The 22,247-nt window shown below is 45.0% G+C and overlaps 1 protein-coding gene across 1 annotated transcript in view; it reads left to right on the plus strand.

Moving 5' to 3' along the window:
- Positions 1–22,247, plus strand: part of LOC121283409 (eosinophil peroxidase-like) — an 89,750-nt gene that overhangs the window by 19,142 nt on the left and 48,361 nt on the right. Inside the window, exons 2-8 of the mRNA XM_041197965.1 lie at positions 3,191–3,281; positions 11,325–11,418; positions 13,545–13,720; positions 18,136–18,268; positions 19,622–19,751; positions 19,858–20,064; positions 20,153–20,513. Coding sequence (XP_041053899.1) covers positions 3,191–3,281; positions 11,325–11,418; positions 13,545–13,720; positions 18,136–18,268; positions 19,622–19,751; positions 19,858–20,064; positions 20,153–20,513 — 1,192 coding nt within the window. The remainder of the gene's footprint in view (positions 1–3,190; positions 3,282–11,324; positions 11,419–13,544; positions 13,721–18,135; positions 18,269–19,621; positions 19,752–19,857; positions 20,065–20,152; positions 20,514–22,247) is intronic.

Genomic DNA, 22,247 nt, shown 5'->3' on the forward strand with positions numbered 1-22,247 from the left:
AGTAAAGCATCCCAAAGTGCTTCACAGGAATGTATTCAAAAAAATAAATTGGCATTGAGTCAAATAAAAAGATATTCAGAACAGATGACCAAAAGTCAGGTTAAAGAGGTAGGTTTTAACAAACGTTTTAAAGAGAAGAGAATTGGGTTAACGATGAGGTTTAGAAAGAGAATACCAGAGCTTAGGCAGCTGAAGTCATGGCTATGCATCTATCCTAATATCACCTTAAATGGCTCAGTGTCAAATTTTGCTTTATAACACTTATGTGAAGCTCCTTGAGATACTTTATTATGTTAAAAGCACTCTATAAATATAGATAGTTATTGTGATTGATGGAGTAACCATCACCCAGTCTTTGTGGAGATGAAATCCCATCTTCACACTGAGAACATGCTCCATTCTGTGGTTCAATGAAGAGTGCAGGGGGGCATGCCAGGAGCAGCACCAGGCATACATTATAAGGAGGTGTCAACCTGGTGAAACAAAATAGGATTACTTGCATGCTAAATAGCAGAAGCAGCATGCAATACACAGAGCTAAGCAATTTCACAACCAACAAATCAGATCTAAGCTCTGCAGTCTGACGGACCCAGCTGTGAATGGTGGTGTACAATTAAACAGCTAACCAGAGGAGGCAGCTCCACAAATATCCCCATTCTCAATGTTGGCAGCACACAGCACGTGAGTGCAAAAGACAAGGATAAAACATTTGCGACTATCTTCAGCGAGAAGTGCCATGTGGGTGATCCATCTCGGCCTCCCCCTGAGATCCCTGCCATCACAGATGCCAGTCTTCAGCCAATTCAAGAAACAGCTGAAGGCACTGAATACAGCAAAGGCTATGGGCCCTGATAACATCCAAACTGTAGATCTGAAGACTTGTGCTCCAGGACTAGCTGCAACTCTGGTCAAGCTGTTCCAGTCAGCCACAACATTGGCAACTACCCAACAATATGGAAAATTGCCCAGCTATGCGCTGTCCACAAAAAGCAGGACAAATCTGATGGCCAATTAGCGCCCCATCAATCTACTCTCAATCATCAGGAAGTGATGGAAAGCATTGGCGGCAGTGCTATCAAGTGGCAGTTACTCAGCAATAGCCTGCTCGCTGATGCTCAGTTTGAATTTCACGAGGCCCACTCAGCTCCAGATTTCATTACAGCCTGGGTCCAAACATTGACAAAACAGCTAAATTCCCAAGGTGAGCCGAGAGTGAGTGTTCTTAACATCAAGGCAGCATTTGAACAGAGCGAGACTTTAAAATGGTGGGTGGGATCCAATTCTGTGATTCCCACCCCCATTTCTATCAAGTGGGATTTTTAAAAGTACAGGATAAGTGTGTGGTTAGCTAGTTCACACACGACACTGCTGCCCTTGCCTACTCCGTTGTGGAGGTATTTTAGACCCTCTGCTATTTACCTGGAGTCAGGCCCATTTTAGCAGGAGATGTGGTTCACAACATCTCAGAGGAGTTGTGAACTGTGGGGGAAGCCTAGTCTGGAGTCAGGAACATTTTGGCAGGTAAGTTCAGAAGGTGGTGATAACTTCACATGTCATGATATAATGGTGTATGATAAGTTAAATATGTTCTAATACAGTGATTAATGATAAGGCTTTGTTTAGAAAAGGTAAATGACCATTAAATTCACCAGCATTGTTAAAATGTTTATCTGTACTGGAGTACCTTATCCATGGATCAAGTACTCTACTGCATTGAACAGCACTGAGATTCAGAATTTAATACGCCAATTTCCCCCTGTGATTTAATCTTTTCCTTGATTAAAAGTCCAGCCATCTGTTGAAAAAAGCTGAAAGTTTGCTGTCTCCTTTGATTGTCAGCCCAGGCATCTGTTGAGCCTTCAAAATAGCTGAACAGATGACTGACTTATTTTATTGGCAGCCCAGCCATCTGTTGAGCCTTTGAATTAGCGGAACAGATACCTGCATTCTTTTATTGACATTCCAACCTTCTTTTGTGTTTTGAAGTTGTGCAACAGATGGCCATCTGTTCACTACTTCAAAGGTTTTAATGTATTCAGCTTGGGAGGTTTTGTTGGCACAGCTGTGCAATGGAATCCTATTATATATGTGTGACTGAGCTCCAAACCACAATAATGGATTCAACTCAACAGAGATTATTGATACAGCAGTTAAGGGGACTGTGAGCTTTGTTTTTATTGACCATTTTATGAACAGTTAATAAGCTAATGTTTTAAGGAGGATTTTGAATAGCTGTTTGTTCTAACTTGATAGTTTTATGTGCAATTAAGAGGATTACTTTTTTATCAAATGGAGTTTGAATGGCTGTACATTTTATTGACAGATTTATGAGCTCCCAAGAGAATGAACATTTTTGATGAGATCTGTGAATGGTTGTTTGTTTATTTTGAGTCTCAAGAGCAGCGCAAAGATTTTCAAATGTTATCATGAGTTCTGTCCATTGTGGATACTGGGTGGATGGGCATGGGAAGATAGGAGGAGGAATAGTGGATATGGAGGGGGCATGGAGGAGTCATAGAGGTATATGACAGGACATGGGGGGATATGAAGGGGTTGGGGGTAGTGGGGAGTGTGTTAAGGTGAGGGGTGAGGACTAAGGTTCCTAACACTCATGTATATGAACTGGGCCAATGTGAATGAAGGTGGGCCTCCTAGCCTGCCAGCCTCAGCATCCACCCATTTCTCTTGCCTTGGGCCTGCTTCTGGATGCGGTGGCCCCTACTCAGGTTGATCCTTGTCACCCCACAATGAAAATAGTGTGGCTTGGCACTGGCGGGAAGGAGGCGGGATCGTGACGTCAGGAAATGGCCCAACTTACAATTCCCACCTTGAGGATGTAAATCTGGGCTGTTAGGTCTGACTACAATGAAATCAATTAGTCAATGATGTTATGCTTAAAGTGCCACTTACATGTGCAGTTCTATTATAATTTTGAGGTAATTTATAGCAGAAAGACTATCTAAGGAGATCGTCAACAAATTCTCTGAAGCCTAGGTATTATTGTTTGGAATTTTACTGTACAAATGATTCACATTTTTTATAGGACTGTTCTCTGTACACTATTTTAGCTATCTTAACTGATCTAACTTAAAAATGTCACTGCTAATTTAGTCTTTGTTATTTCTAGGCTTATATTCAGTGAAATGACATGCCACTGTGGTGCTAACTGTTTAGTTTTTTTCACTTGTAGGTATTAAACATAGGAATCCCCCAGCTGTTGCTCCTACTTAGTTACCTGAGTTCCACTTCTACAGTGGCAGAAATGCATCCTACAATGCCAGGTAAATGTTTCTGCAATCCATGCATTTAGTGTACAGTAGACAGTATTTGCCAGCCCACAGAGTGCCTTGGAGATAGAGTTCTAAAGTCTGGAATTTGGTGCAAGTGGGAATTCAGTGTAAATGGGAAGGTGGAGTTGTTTTTTGTTCTTTTTGTTTCCGCTCCAGTAGCTGGTGTCTGCAAGCTAGAAAACTGTAACTTGCTCGCACTTTATTAAATCAGTAAATAATCAAATCGATAAATGAATAGGGTTGGATAGACATGGCAGGACAGGTGATGTACTGTAACTGTATCTTATGACAGCTTGTGGAAATTATTGGAGTCCTGGACAACCATATTTGCAATGTGTTTACAGCTCAAGGAACTTCAACTGAGAGTTGTTGAGCTGGAGTCCGAGCTGCAGACATTGGAGAGCTATGTGGACACTTTGCTCCACAAGACAGCTCAGTCATGTCAAGTAGAACTTTACAGTTGGTCAATAGTCAGGGACAAGAGGGTGTGATTGTGAGTCAGACAGGCATAGGCCCAAGGATATAGTGATGGAGGCCCTTGACTTTGACCCTCAGCCCTTGTCTATGGCCAACAGGTATGAGGTACTTGCTGCCTGTGTGGGTGAGAACAAGGGCTGCAGGGTGGATGAGCAAACAGATCATAGCACCATAGTGCAGGAGGTCATTCAAGTGGGGGAGTGAAAAAGAATGTGGTAGTGATAGGTGGTAATATAGTGAGGAGAATAGACACATAAGAGCTCATGGTGTTGCGGTAATATATTAGCATGGTTAGGGGATTGGCTAATGAACTGGAAACAGAGAATCAGGATAAATGGGCCATTTTCAGGTTGGCAAACTGTAACTAGTGGAGTGCCAGAGGAATGAGTGCTGGGGCCTCAACTATTTACAATCCATATCAATGATTTGGACAAAGGAATCGCGAGTAATGGTCCAGATCTTCTAGTTAGCGTCAATGCTGCATGCATTGATGTTACCCGCAAAGATTTCTGTGACCATTTTTGCGATTTTTCAGCTGGGACTTCCCATCCCAGCTTAATCAGCAATGGGTCAGCGCAGATATCCACAGAGAAGGAGCAAGAAAAGATGAGCAAAGAGAAGACACACCCCCATTTCATGACATTAGCTGTCATATTCAGGTAAGTTTTTAAAGGTCTCAAGCCTTTCAGTGGGTTAGCGAGTGGATGAGTGAGTGAGTGAGTAGTCGGATGAAGGTGGGTAGTAGAGTCTGGACAGGGGAATAGTTGGGTGGTCGGGGCGGTTAGTCAGGCGATGGGGGGGAGGGGCTGGCGGCGGGGGTAGTCAGGTCAGGTCGGTGGGTGATTTATGAGGTCGTTTGTGACACTCAGATCAGTAATGCTAGTGAGTCTCTGAGTTAGACCAGCTTTAATCAGCATAACATTTCCAGGGTAAGTTTGCAGATAAGTCCCACATACCTGCCCAAGTCTCTGACACTGAGCTCAGAATGTTGGAGACATTCGCAGAGGTCTTGGGCAGCAGAAATCAGCCCATTAGAAGTTTAAACTTCTCAGGGAATTCAGTGCTCCAGGACTTCCACAGGGTCCTGACACACATTTCCCAACTTACATCCAATCTCCTACAACGTAGATACTGGAAGATTTGGGCCATGGTATCCAAATTTGCTGATGATTCAAAGCTAGGCAGGAATACAACCGTGAGGAGGAAACAACAGGCTTCTAAGAGATATCAACAGAATAAATGAGTGGGCAACAAGTTGGCAGCAATATAATATGGTGATGTGTGAAATTATTTACTTTGGTATTCAGTATAGTAAAGCAGAATATTTTTTAAAAGGCATGAAACTTCTAAATGGTAATACTCAGAGAGCCTTGGGTGTACTTGTACAAGGAATACAGAAAGTTTGCATGCAATTAGAATGTTGCCTTTTATTGCAAGGGTATTGGAATACTAGAAGAAGGAAGTCTTGCTACAATTGTATAGAGCTTTGCTGAGACCGCACCTGGAGTACTATGCACAATTTTGGTCTCCAAATCTGAGGAAGGATATATTTGCATCGAAGATTGTACTACAAACGTTCACTAGATTGGTTCCTGGGATGAGAGGATTGCTCCATGATGCGAAGCAGAGTAAATTGGGCCTACACTCTCTGGATTTACAAGAATGAGAGGTGATTTCATTGAAGCTTGCAGGATTCTGAACAGGCTTGACAGGGTAGGCACAGAGAGATTGTTTCCCCTGGCTGGAGAATCTAAAACACTGAAGTACGGCCTCAGGATAAGGGGTCAATCATTTAGGACTAGGATGGGGAGAATATTATCGTGGAGAGGGTAGTGAATCTGGGATTCTTTACCCCAGAGGGTTGTGGATGCTCCATCATTGAATACATTTAAGTCTGGGATAGACAGATTTTTGATCTCTCAGGAAATCAAGGGACATGGGGAGCAGGCAGGAAAGTGGAGTTGAGGCAGGAAATCAGTCATAATAACATTGAATGGCAGAACAGGCTTAAAGGGCCATATGGTCTCCTAAGTTTCCCAATGAGCTGTAAAGACAGAATGTCCTGCCAAGTTCCTGAAGAGCCCCCCCAGAACAATGAAGAACTCACATTATCATTCAATCTTTCACTGAGAAATGTGTAATGGTTTGTAGCCCATTTTAACAACAGCACTCACAGGACTAACTCCAGCTTATGCCAAGCTTTATTCCAAAATGTCGGTTCTCCCTTTTGGAAAACAGGGACTCTGAAACTCTTTCAGCAGAGGATCCATAAATTAGGCTGGAATTTGGATTCACCAGAATTAAGACCTGCATTATAATTGATGCAAATCCCATTTTTATGGGTGTGTTGAATTTAAGTCAATAAACAGGTTTAGCAACATGTCTGGAGCAATTCCAGCTCCTCCTACACCAATTGATCCAGTGAGACTTTTGCCAGCTGTGAGCTGGCATACCTTACAGAGACTCCAACATGCCAAAACAAAATCCATAGGAGACTCATTACCTGTCCATTAATGACATTTTGCTCTATGTAGAGCAGGATTTGTACTGCGTCAATTTGGACATATGCAGATTTGGATGGGTGCAATGATGGGAGAGGAAATCAGCATGCCAGTGAAAGCTAATGTAAAAGGAACAATTAAACTGGTGAATCAGAATGGGCTGAAGTGGAAGTGATAGGCAAAATATAAAATTAAAGCAAACCAAGCCTGCAGCCCAGTGAAAGGGCAGCTTAGCAGCTGGCTCCCTGTTTGACAGAGCTGATATTGCACAAGGAAGAGAGTAACACTCACAGCACCATTGCCATAGGCCACATTGCAGCATATTTCACAAAGACGTGCAGACAGTCTCAGACTACTGCCAGCTGTTCTTATCACTGGGTGAGCCAGCAAAATGTTTTAACCAATCAGAGCATGCCAACTGTTGATTGCTGAGGCACAGCATCTTTCTTAAATATTCTTAGAACATTGCATCACCCTAATCTATCAAAGTCTCTGGTAATTTTGAACATCTCTTTGAAATCTTCCCTTAACATTCTGTGCTCTAAGGAGAACAATCCCAACTTCTTTAGTTCCTTTCTATCTAATTGAAATCTCTCAACACTGACACCATTCTGGTAAAGCTTTACTGTTCCTTCTCCATGGCCAGAATTTTCCTGTTGGCACGTAGGGGGGTGGGCCCCACACACCTGCGTGTAAAATGAGGCCAACATCAATTAACGGGCCAGTTAAGGCCCTTGAGGCAGCAATTGATCTCAATTTTTTGGGGCCCGTGCAATCTTCAGGATGTCACACGGGCGCAATGGGTAGGCAGGTAGGAGACATTAGTATAAACCTCATCCGCGGGCGAGATAAAAGGGGTGAGTGGAGTCACGAATGTGATGTTTGAGGTATTTAAGTGTGAAAGTAACTTATACTTGCCTGAGCGAGCAGGAAGACTTCAAAACTCATACCAGCTGCTAGGACGGGAGTAAAAGCCTTGGTCAGGACTCTACAGTAGTGTTCATTTCTGGGGCCTGCAGCTTTCAGGAAGCCTTCCCTTAGCCTGGGAATGGGAGTTGTGCTCTCTACTGGAGGCATCTCCTCTGAGGAGGGAGGGAGGGCTAGGAGGGGGAGGAGGCCAGGAGTGCACATCCAGACTCCTGGCCTCCTGTCAGATGCTAGGCCTTGAGATCTCCGCTAACTATGTGGGTGGACACCCCATTCCAGTGGCTCTAAGCGTCACAGCTGCCTTCAACTTCTATGCCTCCGGCTCTTTCTAGGGTCAGTGGGTGATCTCTACGGAGTCTCCCAATCAGCTGTCCACACTTGTGTCAAGCAGGTGACAGACACTCTGTTCAGGCGTGCATTGATTTTCATCCACTACCCGCTGGGATGATGCCAGTCAGACTGAGCGAGCCAGAGGCTTCGCAGCGATTGCTGGCTTCCCCCGCATCCAGGGTTCAATAGGCTGCACACATGTGGCCATCAAGGCACCAGCAGGTGAGCACAGTGCCTTCGTCAGCAGGAAGGGCTTCCACTCCATGAATGTGCAGATACTGTGTGATCACAGGATGCTGATTCTACAAGTCTGTGCAAGGTACCCAGGCAGCTCCCACAATGTTTACATCCTCAGACACTCCCAAGTGCTGAGGCTCTTCAGTGCTCCAGCCCAGCTGGATGGATGGCTGCTGGGTGACAAGGGCTATCCCCTGAAAAGGTGGCTCATGACGCCTCCCTGTCATCCAAGAACAGAAACTGAGCAGCGATAAATTAGGAGCCACCCCTCCACACGGGCTGTGGTGGAGAGAACCATGGGTCTTCTCAAGATGTGCTTCCTATGCCTGGACCGCTCCATGGGTGCACACCAGTACCCCCCAGGTCGTGTGTCGCTGATAGTGGTTGCATGCTGTGCTCTCCATAATCTTGCACTGGCAAGGGGGGACACAGTGGACACCTGGGAGGCTTTAATCCAAAGAACATTCAGCTAGCACACCACAGATGGACCTTCAACACATGTTAGGCTCCACATTAATGCCTGAGTGCTAAATCAGCCTGGATAGTAACATTAACTAAGGCCCTTGTCAATAAAACTCAATGTCAAACAACTCACTCATAACATCATGGCTTCCCGTACACATGCAGAAGTAAGGAATCACCCTGAGGCATGGCAACATGTCAAAATTTATTGAGTGAACAAAAGTAAATTCATAAAGCAAAGCAAAAACGGTGTTGGACAGCACACCCAGTCTTTAACTAAGTACTGTGGGCCAACATAAAAGCACCAGTGAGAAACCCGTGGTGTGCCTAAGGTGCCTTAAATTTACTCTTACGGGATTTACGTCTAGGTGCTGTCCCCTCGCTGGCACTGGCATCCGAGACAGCCTGCCCACTGTGCTGCCCTGTTGTCCTCTGGCCCACAGAGCATTTGATGGCCCTGCCTGAGAGGGAGCTGCCAGTTCCACAGCTGGCTTCTCCTCAGTCACTGCAGCCTCACCGGATGCCACGGTCACTGGCAGAGGGGTGGAGGAGCTGCTGCCCTCATCCGGAGTGCCCAGAGAGGAACCTGCAGAAACGACAGAAAGCTGCTACGCCGATATGAGGTTGCTTCAGACCTGCCTGCTCACTGTGGATGGATGGGCACTGAGCTGGGATATTTGGTGCCCAAATCATCTCCCACACGGGCACTGACCAGCTGTGGCCAATGCCGCTGTGAGGGCTTGCAGGTCTCAGCGTAACTCCAGAAGGACCTGATTGTTATCCTGGAGGAGCCTCTTCATGAGAGTCGCCATTCTCTCCTTGGAGGAAGCATGACACTCGGCCATGATGCTCATTGCATCGGTGGTGCTCTGCGTGGACTCCTCCAGCACGGGCACCATGCCACGCAGAGCCTCATGTATCTCCACCGGATCATTATGCGCTCATCCTTCCATAATCACGGGTAAACCCATGTTGTTAACTTCAATAACGGAGCATTCAGAGTGCCATGGCTTCGGTGATACACATGGTGATCTGAGTGCTGGCCAAACATACCTCCCCGTGACACCCCAGCGTCACCTCCACCAGTGGACTTGGGGGCATGGCGCTTCTCAAGATCCAGAGCCTGCTGCTCGAAAGCCATTAGGATGGCCAACTGGGCCTGCCCTCCACCAGTCCGCATTTGTTCCAACACATGGTGCGCAGTCTTTTCCTGAAAAGGAGAGAAGAGCATTGATTAGTCCAGCCTGCACCTGGATTCCCATTGTGTCTCTGCCAACCCAGCCAGAGCTGGACTGCAGTTCTTCATCACCCCACAGCTGTCGCACACTCACCCAAACAAGCCAGGGCTGAGCCCCCGCATTGCCCAAATGCTGCCTTTTTCACATGTGGCACCACAAGGTGTCACTTTGCTAAGCAAGGAGACACAAGCACGTGGAGCATGAAGACCAGCAGATGGATTAGTGCCTTGCCAACTGGAAGCTCCCCTCCCAGTATTTTAGCACCTTGACTTCAACATGCTTCCCAGTTCCAGCACTGTGCCTAGGTGCAGACTCTTGACTTTCAACCTCATACTATACTCTGAGTGTCAGTGTCACATGCTGCGGGTGCAGAACACATCCTAGCTCAACCCTCTCAGGGTGAACTGGGCATGGGCAATACCTGCTGTCGCACCCAGCGAGGGATCCATGCCATGAGGTATTCAATGATGTTACTGTTGGCAGGGGTGTTGGGGTGGAGAGGAGGGTTTGGGGGAAAGGGTGACAGCTGCATTAAGTGACTTGAAGCAACATGGTACTCACCCTTCTCGAGCGCAGGAGATCATTGAATCTTTTGCGGTACTGGAGCCATGTGCACCACACCACGTCATGGGAGCTCATACTCTCGGCCACCTCTTCCCATGCACAATTGAATAGGTGGGGGGAGCTCCGCTTCCTGTCCCTCGGAAGAAGGACCTCCCGCCACACTGGTATCTCCTCCAGGAAGGCAGCTAGGCATTCATCTGAAAAACGAGGGGCACACTGCCCCGCTGGCCTACCTTCTGGCCTTGCCTGCCCTGATGGCCTACCCTCCGGACTTGCGTCACCAACATTGTCCCTCTGCAGAGCGCTTCTCCCAGCCATTGCAAGCAGCCTTTCCAAGGCTGCCAGGCCTTTATTTAAACAGGCCGCTGGGTCGTCATTAGACCCAGCAGTCTGAACACGCCCACCACCCACCCGCTCCCACTATCCTTGGGAGTCATGAAATATGCTGGGCAGGCCTTAATTGGCCTGCCCGCGTAAAATGGCAGTGCGGACCCGATCGCGGGCGGCAATTGGGTTTGCGTCCACCTGCACCCATTCCCGACCAGCCCGACGTGGGGAAAATTCTCCCCCAAGGCTTTAACATCCTTCCTAAAGTGTGATGCCGGAATTGAACACAATCCTTCAGCTGGGACCTAACCAGTGATTTATAAAGCTTTAGCTGAAGTTCCTTCATTTCATACTCTATGCCTCTATTTATAATGCCAAGGATCCCATATATTTTTTTTAAACAGCTTCATTAACTTGTCCTGCCATCTTGAAAGATTTATTTATAAGAACTCCCAGGCATCTCTGTCCCTCCACCCTCTTTAAAATTACCTCATGTAGTTTGTATTGCTTCTCCTCATTTTTCCTTCCAAAATACATCACTTCACATTTTTCTGCATTAACTTTCATCTGCCAGTTGTCTGCCTACTTCACCAGTCTGTCTAATTCCCCCTGAAGTTTGCTACTTTCCTCCTCACTGCTTACTACATTTCCCAGATTTGTGGCAGTGGAAACACTTGAGATTTTTAAACAGTTTTAATTCAGTATCATTGACATGGGAACAAAGGACAAGATTTCTGGTCAGGCTAAAACAGAGGGGATGAGTTATTAGATGGGAATTTCACTGAAGATCCCATTGCAATATTAGGCTGTTCTAAAATGTCTAAGCAAAGCTTCCCACAATTGGAACATTTGTGACTAAATAGTATATTCAAATAACTCTCCTCCTTTAGCCTAGAATTTCCATTACATTTATACAATTAAATCTATTGCTGCAATCTGTAAACCATGTAACTTTTCTTCTGGCCTTGCAGGATCTGTGACTCAGCGAGGGAGTGGGTTTGTCAATGAGGCATTCCGGCAAGCACTTGATCTTGTCAATGCAGCCTACAAAAGATCTAGAGACAGGTAAGATCAAAACATGCTAAGAAAGGGACAAAGCAGAATTTATTTTAAATTTGGTAAACCAGTTAAGTGCCAAGGCCCCTTGTACAGAACGCTACCCATAAGGTGGAAAAGAATAGGCAACAAGTGGAAATATACCTGGGTGCACTGATTAGGTTTCATTGAACTTTAATTTAATTGTAGAAGAAAAAGTCAGTTAGTGTAAAAGTGTTGAGCTCAGAACAGTGAGGATGCATGGAGGGGGATCAATGCAATGGACAGAATATTGTGAGTTTATCAGAGACCAGGCAGGAACTATACCACAGGACCAAAACCACACCAGCAAATTGGCAATTTCATTCAGAAATGTCTCTGCAAGAAAGAAAAATGTCACCATGCAAGATTTGAAGTTAAGGCATGTTAGTGACACAGTATAGAAGGAGCTTTACCCTGCATTTAAATGTTGCTTGACTCAGCAGGCAGAAATTTTGTCTTGGAGACAAAGTTTTGGGTTCTAAGGCCACGGAACATCACTCCATAATCTAGCTGATTAACAAAATCTTGCATTTACGTAGTGCCTTTAAATTAGTAAAAATGTCCCAAGGAACTTAATGCTCAGTGCATCACAGGGAGAGAGCTGCATTGTTAGAGGTGCTATTCTCTGAATTAGACACTTAGCAGAGGCCATCTACCTGTTTATTCCAAGGGATTATCCTGGCTAATACACTTTGCTCTGCCAAAAACATATTAACTGGTCATTCATTTCATGGCTGGTGTGGGATCTTGAGTTTGTCTACATAAACATCAGTGACTGCACTTCAAAGTTAATTATCATGTGAAGTGACTTGGGATGTTTCAGAGATGTGACATTGCACTATATCAGTGCAAGTCATTTTCCTATCTAGCTGGTGTTGCATCTGCTCTGTAAGTACTCAATGAGGGAATGTGGTGGTGGGAAGTTTGCTTTGTAACTATCTCATCCTGTTGCTGAACTGGAAGCGTTCAATAGGATTTGATGTGGCTTGTGTGCTCACTGTTAACAAGAGTATCCTGGCTTACTGAATTCTGAAAAGTGGGAAATAAAATACAAGCATTAGAGAAAAGGGTAAAGATGGCCACCTGTAACAAAGTAGTACACAGGCCCTAGGAAGGAAATGTTTCACTGCTACCACCTGATATCTTTAAATATTATTGAAATTATTTTATCATTTCTATTGTTATACCAAGCAGAATAATTTGCTTGATGATCTATTCTTAGCTCACACAAAACACACAAATGAACAAAGAAATCAAGGCCAAACATTCCTGGAGGAATTTTCCAGGTAGATTTACCTGTTTTTTTTATTCCATCACAGGACGTGGGCATCATTGGCTAGGCCAGAATTTGTTACCCATCCCTAATTTCCCTTGAGAAGGTAGGTACACCCACTGTGCTGTTAGGGTGGGAGTTCCAGGATTTTGACCTAGGGACAGTGAAGGAATGACAATATAGTTCCAAGTCAGGATGGTGAGGCTTGGAGGAGAACTTTCAGGTGGTGGTGTTCCCATGAATCTGCTGCCCTTGTCCTTCTAGTTGGTAAGAGGTCACGAGTTTGGAAGATGCTGTCGAAGGAGGCTTGGTGAGCTAGTGATGTGTATCCTGTATATGGTATACACTGCTGTCATTGTACATCTGTGGTGGTGGGAGTGAATGTTTATGGTGGTGGATAGGGTGCAAACCAAGTGGGCTGCTTTGTCCTGGATGGTGTTGAGCTTCTTGAGTGTTATTGAATCTGCATTCATCCAGGCAAGTGGAGTGACTAAAGATGATGCCTCCAACTAATTTCTGATTGGCTGGAAAAAGGCATCAGAAAATGGGCAAAGCCTCCCAGGTTGGAATCTGTACCCTCTAGCTGCCAAAGTTTCAACTGCATCTTATCATCAATGACACATTTCTGAGTTGGGAATTTGGGAGCATTGTCATTTTCTTCTCTGCAACTAACTCGATTGAATCCCTTCAATGATGATGACTAAATGTGACAGATTTATGCCTTTTATTTCCCTATGTTCTACAGCTTTCATTGGGAAGACAGGGGGAGGGTTCTGATGAAAGATTTACACTGCCATGGATAAACCATCTACTGCTCTAAGGTATACTCTTTGATTCCCAGGAGTAAAGCAGCGCTGGCCAAAGGCTCCATTAGTGCCAATGACCTGCTCAGCTTCTTCAAACATCCTGTAGCTGAGACTCGGACAGCAGTGAGAGCAGCTGAATTGATGGAAACTACCATCGAACTCATTCGGCAGATGGTTTATACCCAGGAGAAAATGTTCAAGAATGTAACGGGTAAACAACAACAACTTATATGTCGGCAACACCTTTCTGTAGAAGTGTCCTAGGGCATTTTATAAAATAGTAATAAATCCCAAGTGAGGAACAGAAGCAGAGGAAGGACTGGGGACCAGGTAATAGAATCAGTGTGGTTTGTGGCACATTCTGATAACAATGTTCTCGGCCTTGTTGTTGTGACTCATTTTTTGCTAATGTTAGAACCTTGGAAGAGGACAAGAAAGACTAGAATCAAATCTAGATGCAGGAGAATGGGCCCACATTTAGCAGGTGGCAATTAATGTGGATAAATGTAAGGTTATGCCCAGTGATGATGAAGGAACAGTGATGTAATTCTAAGATAGAATGGTGTGCAACTTGGAGGGAAACTTGCAGTGGTGGTGTCCGTCTAGATGATAGAGGTCAGGGGGTTTGAAAAATGTTCTTTCCAACTGTTGGTAGAAACAACTCAGGTACCTATCTATTTAATCTCCAAAGAAAATGTTCTACAATTGTTATTTCTTGAACCCAAAGGTAAATTAAAATCAAAACCATTATATCCTGCATGTTACATTGTATTATTCAAGACCTTGACACCACATTATCAGTGATACAAAGTTTTATCAAATCCACACACTGCTTGACCATTAGAATCATTTGGTTTAATATGACTGACTAACTGAAGTTCCATTTTTACTACATGGTACTGCAAGATTTTTACCAATATTTTGAGGATCACATTTTATGTGTTTTTTCTGTTAAAACTGCAAACTAATGGGGCAGAATTTTGCCGTCGGTGAGCAGGGGGTGGGGCCCACTCGCCAACATGTAAAATGACACGGGATGATGTCGGGGGAAACCCCTGTCGTCATCCCGCCCCATTTAAGTTTTCAGGAAGGCGGGGGCACAGCAAAATCAGCTGCGCACCTACCGACCTGTCAATGGCCAATTGAGGCCATTGACAGGATCATTAACACAATTAAAGGACAATTAAAGCCAAGAGCCCCGGTGGGCAATAGAAAAAACATGAAACCTCATGCACCAGCGGGATGAGGTTTCACGCAGGGATTTATAAAGTTTAATAAAGTTTTAGTGAAATTTATGAACATGTCCCATCTCATGTGACATTGTCACATGAGGGGGACATGTGAAGGATTTTTCTTTTTCTATTTTTACTGCTTTTACAGCTTTCAGCGATCTCCCTGAGGCAGCACTTTGCCTCAGGGAGATGTGCACTCTTTCGTGCGCATGTGTGAAAGAGCGCATTCTCATATTTGGGGAATCCTCCCCTGCCCGCATAGGAAGCGCAAAGCACTTCCCGCCGGACATAATGCTGGGCGGGCCTTAATTGGCCCGCCCACTTAAAATGGCGACAGGGCCCATTTCTCCGGCGGGGATCGGCTCCCCACCCGTCGGAGATTGGGTCAGGCCCGCCCGCCCACCAGGCAGAAAATTCTGCACATGGTTTCACTTATAATCCTCAACCCCAATTTTAACCAGGTTTAATTCATTCAGCTGTACACATTGGAACATTAGCTGCTGGAGCTGGGAATCTGTCCATTGTTGTAGAGGAAAGGTGAGTCCAAATCAAATCAGGTCCAACCCTGACATTGTCATCAAACCCGCTGACAAGGGTGGTGCTGTTGTTGTCTGACGCACTGACCTCTACCTCGCGGAGGCTGAGCGTCAACTCGCAGACACTTCCTCCTACCTCTCCCTGGACCATGACCCCACCACTGAACATCAAGCCATTGTTTCCAGGACTGTCACTGACCTCATCTCCTCTGGGGATTTCCCTCCCACAGCTTCCAACCTGATAGTTGCCCAACCTCGGACGGCCCGCTTCTATCTCCTACCCAAAATCCACAAACAGAACTGCCCCGGTAGACCGATAGTCTCAGCTTGCTCCTGCCCCACAGAACTCATTTCTCGTTATCTTGACTCCCTTCTCTCTCCCCTTGTCCAGTCCCTTCCCACCTACATCCGTGATTCCTCTGACACCTTACGTCATATCAACAATTTCCAGTTCCCTGGCCGCAACCGCTTCCTCTTCACCATGGATGTCCAATCCCTCTACACCTCCATCCCCCACCAGGATGTCTGAGGGCCCTTAGCTCCTTCCTCGAACAGAGGCCCGAACAATCCCCATCCACCACTACTCCCCTCCGTCTGGCTGAACTTGTTCTCACGCTGAACAATTTCTCCTTCAACTCCTCTCACTTCCTCCAAATAAAAGGTGTGGCTATGGGTACCCGCATGGGCCCCAGCTATGCCTGTCTCTTTATGGGGTATGTGGAACATTCCTTGTTGCAGTCCTACTCCGGCCCCCTTCCACAACTCTTTCTCCGGTACATCGATGATTACTTCGGTGCCGCTTCATGCTCTTGTCGGGACTTGGAAAAATTTATTAATTTTGCTTCCAATCTCCACCCCTCCATCATTTTCACGTGATCCATCTCTGACACTTCCCTTCCCTTCCTTGACCTCTCTGTCTCAATCTCTGGTGATAGACTGTCCACCAATATCCATTACAAACCCACCGTCTCCCACAGCTATCTCGACTACAGCTCCTCACACCCCGCTTCCTGTAAGGACTCCATCCCATTCTCTCAGTTCCTTCGCCTCCATCGCATCTGTTCCGATGATGCTACCTTCAAAAACAGTTCCTCTGACATGTCCTCCTTCTTCCTTAACCAAGGTTTTCCACCCACGATCGTTGACAGGGCCCTCAACCGTGTCCGGCCCATCTCCCGCGCATCCACCCTCATGCCTTCTCCTCCCTCCCAGAAACATGATAGCGTCCCCCTTGTCCTCACTTATCACCCCACCAGCCTCCGCATTCAAAGGATCATCCTCCGCCATTTCCGCCAACTCCAGCATGATGCCACCACCAAACACATCTTCCCTTCACCCCCCTTATCGTCATTCTGTAGGGATCGCTCCCTCCGGGACACCCTGGTCCACTCCTCCATCACCCCCTACTCCTCAACCCCCTCCTATGGCACCACCCCATGCCCACACAAAAGATGCAACACCTGCCCCTTCACTTCCTCTCTCCTCACCGTCCAAGGACCCAAACACTCCTTTCAAGTGAAGCAGCATTTCACTTGCATTTCCCCCAACTTAGTCTACTGCATTCGTTGCTCCCAATGTGGTCTCCTCTACATTGGAGAGACCAAACATAAACTGGGTGACTGCTTTGCAGAACACCTGCGGTCTGTCCGCAAGAATGACCCAAACCTCCCTGTCGCTTGCCATTTTGACACTCCACCCTGCTCTCTTGCCCACATGTCTGTCCTTGGCTTGCTGCATTGTTCCAGTGAAGCCCAACGCAAACTGGAGGAACAACACCTCATCTTCCGACTAGGCACTTTACAGCCTTCCGGACTGAATATTGAATTCAACAACTTTAGGTTGTGAGCTCCTTTCCCCCATCCCCACCCCCTTTCTGTTTCCCCCTTCCTTTTTTTTCCAATAAATTATAAAGATTTTCCTTTTCCCACCTATTTCCATTATTTAAAAAAAAAATAAAAAAAAATTAAAAAAAACCCCACTACAGCTATACCTTGAGCGCCCTACCATCCATTCTTAATTAGCACATTCGTTTAGATAATATCACCAACTTTAACACCTATTTGTTCTATTGTCCTATTGTCGTTGACATCTTTTGATGATCTGCTTCTATCACTGCTTGTTTGTCCCTACAACCACAACACCCCCCCCACCTCTCTCTCTATCTCTCCGCCCCCCACACACACACCTTAAACCAGCTTATATTTCAACTCTTTCTTGGACTCGAACTCAAGTTCTGTCGAAGGGTCATGAGGACTCGAAACGTCAACTCTTTTCTTCTCCGCCGATGCTGCCAGACCTGCTGAGTTTTTCCAGGTAATTCTGTTTTTGTTTTGAGTCCAAATCAAAGTCTTGTTTGAAACTTGTTCTAATGTTAGAACCTTGGAAGATCTGATCTTTAGCATATTACAGATCCTAATTAACTATTCTAATGTCTCAGTTGATAACTGTTGTAGTGTTACGACATACAGGCTAAAGTGCCTCAGCTTCAACCCCCTTTCTGTGCCAGATTACCTGATCTAAACTGGGGCGCCAGTTGAAATGTAATATTTGGATCTCTGTGCCCCTAAAATGAGAAAAGCAGCCAGGATTCCAACTCCTGAACCTGCTAGAAAATGAGGGCAGTAGTGGGCTTCGGCACCGATGCCCTGAATGGTGGAAAAGCTTCACAAAACTCCCCAACATGATCCATGCCTGAAGAATGATCATTCTGGTGAGGGAACAGATTTTCATTATGAATCAGTGCCTTCAGGACAAATGAGAAAGGAAATTAAAACACAAAGAAACTTCAAAATCTTGCTATTTGCCTGACTGAGATCATATCTTACACCCTCTGATTAAGATGGTGCTTTGTTCCTCAGATCTGCTCAGCACACTCGATCTTCAGGCGCTGGCTGAGGTGACAGGTTGCACCACTCAGTTGCGGTCAGTAACTTGCTCCAATTCGTGCCTACTGAACAAATATCGGACCATCACTGGCATCTGCAATAACAGGTACTGCATCAGCAGAAAGAACAGTTATGTCAATGGTATTGTCAGATGTATCTGTTGCCAGGACAGTCCCTCAGTCATGTGGCTCTTGGCAGCTTCTTTTTAAGTTGATGAACTCCGGTGAAAATACCAGATACCAGCAGGTTTGAGAAGAGGATGAGAAATGGAAGCTTAGATTCTAGGAGCCTGTGAGGAGGTGAGAAATCTCACAAGGGGGAAGGCTATTGTCTGGTGAATGCTGCAGAAAGCATGGACTTCCTGCCTGATTTACTTTAAAAAGGAAAACCATCAATAATCTTGATTCCAAAGAAGGACTTAAGGTAAATGTTGTCTGCAGACCACAGCACTGAGCTGAGGGAGCAATGTATTGACAGAGGTTTCACCTTTTGGTTGAGACATTAAACTGAGTTTCTCTGTCAACATTAACAACTCCCATGGACCCTTTTCCAAGAAGAACAAGGAGTTCTCCCAGTGCTCTGGGCAACATTCATCCCTTCACCAGTACCAAAGCAGATTCATTGGCTGTTCTTCTCACTGATGTTTGCAGCACCTCCCTGTGTACAAATTAACTGCCAAGTTTGCCTAAAAACAGTCTCAAAAGTAATTTGTTATCTGTGAAGCACTTTGGGACATCTCGAAATCAAGAAAGTCATGATAAAAATGGAAATTGTGTTTTTTTTTTTTAATTTTCTTCATGGAAACCATGCGATTAAAGGAATTGGCAGGGTCACTGAAAGACCCCTCAAGGTAATAGGTTATCAAGTAGGCACATGATAGGAAATGCACTGAATGAATTCTTCTTTTCTGTCTTATTGAAGAAGAGCTTGGCTATCTACCCAACACAGAAGTTGAATTTCCAGAGGAGGATAGTGGGCCAGGGATAGCCCCTGCCTTCGTGGCCCCTGATCCTCTGAGACACCCTCCAGCAGCACAGTTTCCTGAATACTGACCACTTTCTTCGCCACAATTTATAGCAATGTATTGGGTATGCAGGTCTATTCACTGATTTTCTGGCTTATGCTCACTGCCAGTGGAATCTTGCAGGAGCCGGCTGTGGTGTAGAGATCTGGTCTGCTATTTGCTGACCCACAGTATGACTTTACCAGTTGCTTAGATGCCCCTAATGTATTAGCATAGCTTCCACCAGAGATTTCATAATAACTCTTGTAATGTGCTGATTAATAAGTATGAGTATGTCCCCATTATTAGATATACTACCTTTTACCTTGCAAATGTAGCTTGTTCCCAGGGATTGTTAGAGGCAGCACAACCAATTTCTCTAACCTCTGTTACAGTTCTTCAAATATCTGCTCACCATAAATAATTTACCATTTATTGTATTTTCTATGACTCTAGGCAGCATTCCTGGTGGGGAGCAGCTAATGTACCATATATTCGATGGCTACTTCCAGAGTATGATGATGGGTTCTCACTTCCAAAAGGATGGGTTGAAAGCAAAGAATATAATGGGTTCCCCTTACCCCTGGTATGTAGTGGGGCATGCTAAGGTGAGGTGGGTGTATAGAGACGATCGTGCTGTGATAGAAAGATGAGAGCTTTCTGAGCTTAACAATTGTATTGGTTATTTCCAGGCCAGGACAGTGTCGACTGCAATCCTGTACACCGGCAATGAGAACATTTCTCTGGACAGCAGGTACGCCCACATTTTGGTGGAATGGGGGCAGTGGATTGACCACGATATGGACCTGACACCACAAAGTGCCAGTTCCTCTTCCTTTATCGACAACAGTGACTGTTCATCATTGTGTCACAACAGAGGCCCATGCTTCCCAATTCAGGTAAGTATCTGTCCTGCATCACTCATGTACATTTGATGTGATATTTGAACTTTTGTTCATTGTTTGATTAAATCTGGATGTTTTTCAGATACCTGACGATGACCCACGTGCCTGTGAAAGCAAGGAGTGCATGCCCTTCTTCCGCTCAGCACCAGCATGTGGGAGCGGCAAGTCTGGAATCTTCACAGGGGAGCTCCATCCCAGGGAACAAATGAACAGTATCACTGCCTTTGTGGATGCCAGCATGGTTTATGGAAGCACAGACTCCCTAGCACGGAAACTGAGGAACCTAACCAATGATCTCGGGTATCTGGCCATTAACCAGGAGTACTCTGACAATGGCCTGGCCTACCTACCCTTCATGAGCAAGAAACTTCAAAACCCCTGTGCACTGACCAGAGATCAATCCCTCACCACAAACAAATCAGACATTGCATGTTTTCTGGCAGGTAAATTCATGACAAGGCATGTGTACCACAAATTTATCATTGTAATGTAAAAGAGAAAGGGTCTAAAAGTTGAAATAGGTCATTGTATTTGGAAGATATTTAGTAATACAGGGAGGAGGCAAGGAAGAAAAACTATAAACAACAGCAATGTTTTGCAACCTAGAGGACCCAAGTTCTAGCACTGATAATACAAATGATTCAAGGTTTATTTATGAAAGAAAATAGAGGCTTTATTAAGCAGAAATTCAAGATATGAATAATGCGTACAAATGTGTAAACTGTCCAGTGCTTTTTGCAGAAATGCCTTTCAGTGATTCTTGTCCATGTTCTCATCCTTGATTCCTCAATTCCCAACAGCTCTCCATGCTCCTTCACAAGTTTCTTCCAAAATTATTTCTTTCTCCTACTCATGCTAATCTTTTTAAAAGGTCCTTAAAAAGATACCTCCAAGGAACCACTCTTTGCCTTTCTTTATTTTGCAGTGAAACTCCTCTTCTTTCTCTTGAACTACATAACCTTCTTTCAAAGTCCTTTCTTGATCATAAACTATCCAAGTAGATCTTCTGTCTCATCGCTTTGTTCAAGAACTTTGTTTTATGCCATCCTCCCGATTCCTTTAAGTTTCTTTTGTCCTAGTTCTTTCAGTCCAGTGATTCAAAGGTATATCCTCCCTTTACAATTGTACCATCTTTACAATTGTTTCCAAACCTGCACTGTGTCATGTGTAAGGAGAGACTGTTCCTCATTTTGAACATAGCTGACTTGGTGCCTTCACTTTGCCAATGTATTTAAATGTACGCTGTGTTATTGCTGTGGATTGTGGATGTACCTGTCAACTTCTGGCAGTTTTTTGCCTAATTTTCATACACAAAGTTGCAGCTTCTCTTTCCTCCCTTCATTGAACTCTTACCTGGGTGGAGCTGCCATGCATCAAATTGGTGTTCTGGCTGTAGGGAGTAGTTTATGGAGATCCCACTATCTAATTCTCTAAGATAAGATTTTGGTAGACAGCTATAGGGTTAACGTGATGGTGGAATGCTATCTCCTGATCACAGGAGTACTAATCATGCCCTCCTAAACTCCAATATATGTTGGTTACCCTTCACGTCTCAGTGTTAATAACAATCAGGCTGTGCCTTTCTCAACCATTCCTCCTGGAGGTTCACCAAACTTCCACACGATAGAGCACCCCTTGCTCTTGGTACTGTGACCCCCTCACTGATGATGGTTCCCAGCGACAATTTATTTAACCTAATATTGTCCTTAAATCCACCTCCTGCTGACTCTCCTTCAAGCTGCACTTGTCCCAAGGTATTCTTACACTCTAACCGCTAACAACCTGCTCAAAAATTCTCTTCTATCATTACTTACATGCACACTTCATTTAACAATTGAATAGTTCCAACTTCAAAATGTTTCTTCATTTGAACCAACAGGCCATCAGTCCAGTGAATAAGACATTGACCCCACCATAGTGAACTCCTGTAATGGTTTAGCAGCTAATAGCAATGTGTAAAAGTGAGCCTTAAAGCTCAGAACACTCTAATCCATTTCCCAGTCTGTTCCGAGTTGTCTGATCAGATTTGGAGTGTCTGTTGGGGTGTTACAATTGGCGTCAGTCCTAACAAAAATCAATCCCATGCTTGATCAGTGAGCTCCACTGGGAAATTCATGTGGGGATGACAGGATTGCATTTGGCTATGATGCCCAGTGAAAGTTCACAGTGAAAGGCCT

The sequence above is a fragment of the Carcharodon carcharias genome, chromosome 10, assembly GCF_017639515.1.
Source record: "Carcharodon carcharias isolate sCarCar2 chromosome 10, sCarCar2.pri, whole genome shotgun sequence".
NCBI classification, from domain to species: domain Eukaryota; kingdom Metazoa; phylum Chordata; class Chondrichthyes; order Lamniformes; family Lamnidae; genus Carcharodon; species Carcharodon carcharias.